The sequence below is a fragment of the Sinocyclocheilus anshuiensis genome, unplaced genomic scaffold (assembly GCF_001515605.1).
Source record: "Sinocyclocheilus anshuiensis isolate Anshui unplaced genomic scaffold, SAMN03320099.WGS_v1.1 scaffold6, whole genome shotgun sequence".
Taxonomy (NCBI): domain Eukaryota; kingdom Metazoa; phylum Chordata; class Actinopteri; order Cypriniformes; family Cyprinidae; genus Sinocyclocheilus; species Sinocyclocheilus anshuiensis.
In genome coordinates, this window is record NW_015547668.1 from 677,301 (window position 1) to 686,195 (window position 8,895).

The following is an 8,895-nucleotide window of genomic DNA, read 5'->3' on the forward strand; positions in this document are numbered from 1 at the left end:
TTAATGATTGCTATCGGGATGTGAAGAGACTTTCAACCAGCATAACAAAAAATGTTTCTGAAGACAATCACCTATTGCACCTTTAAGGGTGAATATGTAATATTTGCATTTATTACGAGCCTTACTTTTTTTTATCTTTCTAAGGCTTTTTTGTAATTTTTATTTTGTGTGTGGCGAATAAATGCTTAATAGATGATATACTGCCAGTAAAAAAAAAGTGCCTTGTTATTACATGTGATGTTTATGAATGAACTCAATTACTACTCTTCACTTTTGTACAGAGAAAAATGCATTTCTACCAAATATATTAACAAACAATGAGAGAAAAGCCTTTTCGTATGAGCCCACACAACAAATGAATAAATGCAATACTCAAAATTTGTTCTTTCATTGCTTTGTGATGTTATTTGAGTGCTTAACCGAGAGTTAACGTGTCAAATGTGATAATCTTCTGACTGATGTGTTCAGAATAATAATGTTGGTTGTTGGAGCCCAGGGCAACTCAGACAGCTGTCTCATCACACACCGAGTCTCTGGAGATCAGCTGATGATATTCCATCTGTATAACCTGCGCTTTCTTTTTGTGCTTCATCTACAGTATGTTTCTGTTGAATGAACCTAGACCATTGTACAGGTTTGTTCCTTACCTCTGAGCCTCACGTGTTCTTCACATGACCTGATAACCTGGAGCGGCTGGTCTGTTTTTAGACTGCCTAAGCAAGGAGACTGTGGTTCCACAGATGCGGTTTCCATGACAACTGTGGGAGTGCTCTGTTTTCTTGAGCATCCCTCCTCCACAGCACACTTCTATGCACAATGCTGATCACGTGTCAGTAATTACGTGGTGAGATCGTGGGTATAACTGCCGATAGACCCTCCAGCCTATGGCTGAGAAGATGCTTTAGATTTCACACTCCAAAAAACACAAAGTGAGAATATGTAGGCCATTTCACATCAGGTTGCAAACCATCAGTTTTCATCTTGGTTCATTTTGATTAAGATGAAAGAGTTTTGACTGTAATCTCTGATTTCATTCTGACGGCAATCGTTGGACGTTGTTTGTGAGAATGAAGCTCTCTCTCTTTGTGTGCTGCTTGATAGTAAGGATAAGCCTATTGATTTTTCCCCTCATTTGGCTGGGGCTGGAACACTTAACAGTGGCTGGGTGACAGAACAGCTGTCATTGTGAAATTACAAATTGCTGGAAAGGAGGGGCGACGGATCAATAACGATGGAGGTTGCTTGTCTTTAGCCTCCTCTGTGCTATGCCAAGGTCACCAAGGAGAAAATATTGACAATCAGCAAAAAAAAAAAAAAAAAAAAGGCCGCGATTGTCTCTGCTAAGCAAGGAGACTGTGGTTCCACAGATGCGGTTTCCATGACAACTGTGGGAGTGCTCTGTTTTCTTGAGCATCCCTCCTCCACAGCACACTTCTATGCACAATGCTGATCACGTGTCAGTAATTACGTGGTGAGATCGTGGGTATAACTGCCGATAGACCCTCCAGCCTATGGCTGAGAAGATGCTTTAGATTTCACACTCCAAAAAACACAAAGTGAGAATATGTAGGCCATTTCACATCAGGTTGCAAACCATCAGTTTTCATCTTGGTTCATTTTGATTAAGATGAAAGAGTTTTGACTGTAATCTCTGATTTCATTCTGACGGCAATCGTTGGACGTTGTTTGTGAGAATGAAGCTCTCTCTCTTTGTGTGCTGCTTGATAGTAAGGATAAGCCTATTGATTTTTCCCCTCATTTGGCTGGGGCTGGAACACTTAACAGTGGCTGGGTGACAGAACAGCTGTCATTGTGAAATTACAAATTGCTGGAAAGGAGGGCCGACGGATCAATAACGATGGAGGTTGCTTGTCTTTAGCCTCCTCTGTGCTATGCCAAGGTCACCAAGGAGAAAATATTGACAATCAGCAAAAAAAAAAAAAAAAAGGGCCGTCGATTGCATCTGCGTTATAGCTGCATTCCAATACATCGCTATTTCAAATCTGTTATCCTGTTCTAATTCTTTAAAGAATAATGGTAATGTGCAGATAATCAGTATCCCAAAACTATTCGGACACTTGAGTGCAAATGAAATATTTCACATTCAGTATTCAATATGACTACCACAAAAAATGTCTTTATAAACTTTATTTTCTTTAAAAAAAGAGCAAAAACCAAGGTTATAGTTAGACATGAATAATAGAAATAAATGGAGAGCAAAAATGCGGAGCTTAAAATGTAAAAATATACCTATTATTTATGTATTTATTTTGTATTTTTTGTTAAAATGTGTGTATTAGCTTAAGCTTTAAATCTATTTTATTCAAGCCAGAATTAAAATAATGAAAAGGTTGGTAAGTGATAGTGATTTTTATTTATTTATTTGACTAAAATCATGTTAAAATAACTGTAATGTTAACGGATTGGCCCCGTTTCTTATTGTTTTATTTATTTGTATTTTTTTGAAGAAGAAAATAATATGATATGGATGCCATTACATTTATAGAAAAGCAATATTAAACAGACAGACATTTATTTAGAAGCACAATATTTTAAGCAAATATTGTGTTTGGTTTAAATAAAGCTATAGATATAGCTACAGTTTAAAAAAAATTAATGACATTCATGGTTCATGAACTACACAAGTGGTTACGCAGCTAGAACAGTGAGAACATGGCTGTATTATTTTGCATCGTGTGAAATGCACTGAGCTTCCTTTATAGGGTACATTCATAGAGGCACTTGTGTGAGCATGGCTTTGTTGTTTTTATCTTTATGCTGTGACCACGCCCCTTCTGCTCGACACCACATAAAGCTCGCAGATGCCCCGCCCCTTGTCAGTCTAGCAGTGAAATGCGGAGCGCGATGGACTACTGCGTCTAATACCCAAAGATCCGAATGGACGTATTTCTCCCATCATTCACGCACAGATTTCTTCATTATTTCGCGCACTGCTAGCGTTCAAAATGCCTTTTCCACCGATAAACCTGCACTCACGGATATCATCGCCTAGAAAGGAGCTGTTCAGGAAAAAGAAGAGCAGGGACAATGTCGCGCCTCCTCAACCCACGTTCAGTCAAAGGACAGGAGACGACAAGGAATCGGAGAAAGATAAATTATCCACATCGTGGCCATCGGCCAATCTAAAGCAGCTGGGACGAAGCAAGCCGACCAGAGTCCCTCCAGATCCCGAGACGGACAGCAAACATTCGTGGTTGAGCGTCCCCAAACCCTTGGCTACCTCATGCGAAAGCGTCCCGCGGTCCAGTTCTGGAGAGTCCAGCCATAAATACGCCTCCAGGAACTCTCTAGCAAAAGAAGGCGGCGAGCAAGAGATCCACTTCTCCCTCAGCCTGACCCCCGAAGCCATCCTGGTCATCCAAAAGCGCAATCTGGAAAAGCAGTTGATGGCCAAGCAACAGAAGTGCTGCCCTTCCGCGGACTTGCGACACCGGCGGGTTTTCCCATCCAAGAGAGCTCAGGGCAGCTCCAGTAATAAGAGCTCCGGACCTGTTGCCAAACTAGACGGTTCCAATGACATTAGCACCATTGTGAAGATCTCCCTCCTCAACGACCAGTACAAATATGATGATGTGGAGTACGAGGAGGAGGATGGAGACGTGGACGAGACCGTCATGCGGAAATGTAAAGAGTGGCTCAAAGGTGTGGAAAGTGCTGCTGCTTTTGGGAAAGAGGATAAACTGTCAGCTCTGCCTCATCTTAAAAGCTGATAACCTGAACTAGGCCTACTTCATTCCACAACGAAAGGTCCACTGTGAAGACTTCAGTTCATGAGTTATGTGTCAAACACAAAAGTCACCTAATTTGCTTTTAGAAATGATGTTGTTTAAAGGGTCGTTCACACAGAACGCGTTCTTGCGTTGGACGGAGCGCAATGTAATATAGAATATTGAGACGCCTTTGTAAAAGTTGAACTATTTTCACCTGGACAAGTGCGCTTGGTGCATGTGTAGATAGAGCAACAATTAGGTAAAAACAGCGCAAACGTCAAGAAAGAACGCGTCCTGTATGCATATGTGGCTCTGGCACACAGGACGCGTTCTTGTGTTCGCAGACACCTGAAAAGCGCAACAGCGGACTGTTTTTAACTTGACTGTGCGACTTAAACTCTTGATACAAGACGCTGAAAAAAAACTCAATTGCGTCGCAATGTTTACATTGACCAACAGTTGGAACATTGTAAGTTCTGTACATTGGAACAGAACGCAGAGGTGTTCTAAAAAACTGATTGTTTTCACCTTGAGGCGCCATTTAAACCTGATGGCGCAATTCGCGATGCACTGGCCAAAAACGTCCATATGACGCAGCGCACATAAAGCAACAATTAATAAACATGTCGGGCTGAACGCAAGAACGCGTCCTTTGCGTACACACACACAGCTGTCTTAATGGACTGACTGGAATGTTTTTTCTGCATTGAGAGGTATTGCTGATCACTCAGAATGTTTGCAGGTTACCTTTACGCATTGACTGAGAAGCAGTAGTGGTTTTGCACATTGCTATTGTTTTCACTTTGCTGGGCTGAATGACAGATGTTTGTTTCAATCTGTGGAAGTAATACGGAGAATTAACGGAGACGAGGATGCGAATGTCGACCGGTGAAAGGCATCCAGAGGCCATGATCCTTCCTTTGTGCCAGAAAACAATAGCCATCAAGGGGACACTGTCTGAAAGCCTTAGAATAGACACTTAATATCTGAGACTTGTTAAAAGTTTGTGTGTAATATGGACTCGGTGACTGTTTGATCGACGAACCAGCCATGTACAGTATTTATTCTGCAATGTGGAGGTGTGTTTATATGCTGTGTGTTGTTCCAAGTCATTTTTAAGGGTTCTGATAATAAAATCGAAAAGACATGTTTTTATTATTATTATTATTATTATTGAAAGATCATCTGTGAACAACCAGTAGCTTTAAAATGGCTATATAGCCTAGGCCAGGGGTGTCCAAACTCGGTCCTGGAGGGCCACTGTCCTGCAGAGTTTAGCTCCAGCCCCAATTAAACACACCTGCACCAGCTAATCAAGGTCTTAGGCATGCTAGAAACTGGCAGCCAGGTGTGTTGAGGCAAGTTGGAGCTAAACTCTGTAGGACAGTGGCCCTCCAGGACCGAGTTTGGACACCCCTGCCTTATATTCTTCTCTAGGCCCAAGTGTTACATTGATTTTTATTAACGTTCCAATTCTAGAAATTCTAACATTCTACAATTCTAGGTGTAAATTGTTTACATCTTCAAAACACATGATGAATATGAAAATAAAACGGAAACAGATAAAAAGCTAGCAAACATTTGATGTGAACGGCAGATCGCGCATCCTTCCTTTATCTGCCGCTAGTCTTTACACACCTTAAATGGGGAGATTTCTTACAAATATTAATGTAAGTAGGAAAAACTTGAGCACAACGCGCCTACAATGAACAAAGTGAAATGAATGGGCTATAAGCTATCAAAAGGACTGAGGGTGTGAAGCTCGCGCCATGGCAACGACCCCTTAAACACAGATCAGGCCTGAAACTCATCACACTTCGCTTTGAGCTCTTTCTGTGGAGTAGCTGTAACTGTGGAGATGAGTTTAACAACGACAAAAATACTTAAAGTCTTTCAGAAAATTGCTAATTCATCGGTCTTAACAAATGCACATAGCCTACAGCAATGAACACACTACTGTGTGTAGTTAGCTGTTAGAAAAGCTGTTTGCTTGTGGGGTGCTTCTTCTAATTCAAAGACGCTTAGACGTCACTAAACACTGGTTTAGTACCTAATATCGAAAGCTTCAATAACTGGTAAGTCTATTTTTTACTGGATTTATTATTTGATTTGTGTATGGGAATAAGTGTATTTCCATGTGTAATAACAAAAGACCTTCAAAATGATGAAATTAGGTTGTTGGCTCTATCCAAAATTACTTTGTTTTTTATCCTACCATATTTAAGTCGACTGCAAAAAGGTGATTATGGTGAAAACTTAATCAAAGCTAAAACAAATCAAATATGTATTTCTTTGAGAGATCTATATGTTTGTTTTTGTTTTTTCAACTCAAATGTCAGACAAACAAGCAAAAAGTTCATTTCCGTGTAGTTTGTCAACTACCTTTTTTACATCTTCATAGCTTCACTGGCCTGATTATGACAATGAAAACTGATGATATTTATCATGTCAGTTCACTGCCACCTATCCTGGACTCTCCAGAAAAGGTATGTGTGACTAACGCAATGAGCATGCATTATAATTAACAGAATAAAACACTTCTAAGGCGAAGTTTCACAAATTAACGGAAAGGAAAATAATTTTCTTCCTTTTCCATATACAATAAGACTATTATTTTGTCATCAGTGTGTGTCATCTAGACACCAACAGTTATAACACTTAATAAAATACTAAAATACTTAATAGCATATATGGACATTTCTTTTTAAGATACTCTACAAGTTAGGTAAGTTCTTGGAATGCTACCAATGTCCATAACAAAAAGCAATTAATTAAGGCAGCTTTCTTTACATTTTGTTTTGTGTGACATACATTAAAAAATGAAAGTGTGTAGAGATTGAAAAAAACAAATCTGATGAAGAAATTGAATATATTGGGGAAAAACACTAAATCTTAAAAAAAAAAATGTTGCATAACTGTTGTGCACTTTGAGTTCATGTATTGTTCCTTAGACACACAATCAAGCCACACATTTCTGTATTTATGTCAGTTCCATCTATGGGGTATATTGCATGGCTTCAAAGTGACTGCAATCATCTTACAACATCTCTGAACCTTAAAAAATCCTATTCTTTTGTGTCCTCATCCTCATCCATTGGAAAATAGTAGAAAAGGCCAAGTACAAACGAAGAACTTTAGTATTGGTCACCCTGGTTACAACTAGTAACACAGTCCCCAGGTCGGCTTCACAAGTCCTTTTCATTACCACACTCTGGTACATACTTCAGAACTTTTTTCTATATTCTGTCCCAATTTACTTGCTCAGGGGGAGCTTACAAGTTGTTATTATGGGGAAAGGGGAAACTAGATAGAAGTGTAACTGGGCTCATGTTTGACCCTATCCATCGTATTTCTCAGTGTCTGACAGTGTGGCGGTTTTAATGGTACGAGAGTGTACTCAGGTACAAGCGGGGACTCCAAATGCAGACAAAACGTTGTAATAAAGATAAAGCAAAACAAGACACTGGAAATACAAGAAACACAGCAAACATACTAAACAAACAAGAACTGGAGCTGAGAACACCAACTAAATGCCAGGGAACACAACCAAGACCTAAAAAGTACAATGGGACTCACTATATATATATAACACCTGGAGACAATGAAAGAACTAATCCATAAATAATCTTCAAATTTGACCATGAAACTAAAACAGGAAACTAACAGACCAAAATGTCAATATAAAAGTAAAAAAAAAAAAAACAGACACAAACTATGACGTATATGAGTTGGTTCATAATGAGCCAAGAACATTCAGTGTGTACAGTTCCAGAAAGAAATATGAAAAGATGGATATCCAAAAATATCCATCCTTGTCTCCTTGAAAACAATTGTTTTAAAATAGCATTACAAAAGTTGTACATGAGACGTAATGATAAAGAATTATAAATTGGTCAGAATGCTATTTATTGCCAAATAAATCAAAGTGGTAAGTGCTTTAGAGATTGTTAAAATAAATATTGTTTTGTGAACCTACACGCTTAAAAATAAAGGTGCTTCAAAAGGTTCTTCAAGCGATGCCATAGAAGAACCATTTTTGGTTCCACAAAGAACCATTCAGTCAAAGGTTCTTTAAAGAACCATCTCTTTCTTACCTTTTTATAATCTGAAGAACCTTCTTTCGCCACAAAGAACCTTTTGTCAAACAGAAAGGTTCTTCAGATGTTAAAGGTTCTTTATGGAACCATTTAGACAAAAAGGTTCTTCTATGGCATCGTGAAGCACCTTTATTTTTAAGAGTGTAGTGAAATTTGATGCCATGCTCTTTTCGATTTGAGGTTGTGGCTTCAGCACCTTCCACTGCATATAGCAACCTGGTCTTCGAAAGCCATCTTGACAGCTCTAACATAGAAATAATTGCTTAAATGTGCGAGGCTTCCAGTGTCATCCGCTTCCAGTTATTTTAGCTCTACAAAACAGTCTGTTATGCTGCTTGATTGCAAAAATTGTTTTAAAGGGGTCATATGACGTTGCTAAAAATAACATTATGTTGTGTATTTGGTGTAATGCAATGTGTTTATGCGGTTTAAGGTTAAAAAAACACATTATTTTCCACATAATGTACATTATTGTTGCTCCTCTATGCCCCGCCTTTCTGAAATGCGTCGATTTTTACAAAGCTCATCGGTCTGAAAAGCGAGGTGTGCTCTGATTGGCCAGCTATCCAGTGCGTTGTGATTGGTTGAATGCCTCAAGCGTGTTACAGAAATGTTACGCCCCTTTCCATACTGTGATGCCCTGTGTCCCGGCGCGACAAGACAAAAACAATAAAACCCATTACAAACGAGGCATTTGTTGCATCCAGTGGGGACATAATTACTGATTATAATGACTTGTACTGTCTTTTTACGCGCTGCGTTGCGTATCGCGCCGCGTAAACATAAAACCATGTCTGGAGAACAAGCGCTACTCTACACTGCTCATAACTTGCATTTGACTCGTCAGTGGCAAATTCTTTAATGGGGTCATATGACGTTGCTAAAAATAACATTATATTGTGTATTTGGTGTAATGCAATGTGTTTATGCGGTTAAAGGTTCAAAAAACACATTATTTTCCATATAATGTACATTATTGTTTCTCCTCTATGCCCCGCCTTTCTGAAACGCGTCGATTTTTACAAAGCTCATCGTTCTGAAAAAGCGAGGTGTGCTCTGATTGGCCA

At 39.2% G+C, this 8,895-nt stretch overlaps 1 protein-coding gene across 1 annotated transcript; it reads left to right on the forward strand.

Annotated features, from left to right (window-relative positions):
* The first annotated feature begins 2,850 nt into the window (after window positions 1-2,850).
* LOC107702669 (proline-rich protein 18-like) lies at window positions 2,851-4,875 on the forward strand. Its single transcript, XM_016505052.1, has one exon. The coding sequence runs from the start codon at window positions 2,967-2,969 to the stop codon at window positions 3,729-3,731; it is 765 nt and encodes a 254-aa protein (XP_016360538.1). The 5' UTR covers window positions 2,851-2,966; the 3' UTR covers window positions 3,732-4,875.
* Window positions 4,876-8,895: the final 4,020 nt, after the last annotated feature.

Coding starts and splice junctions, on each gene's coding strand:
- LOC107702669 (XM_016505052.1), top strand. CDS start 2,967: ATGCCTTTTCCACCGATAAACCTGCACTCACGGATATCATCGCCTAGA.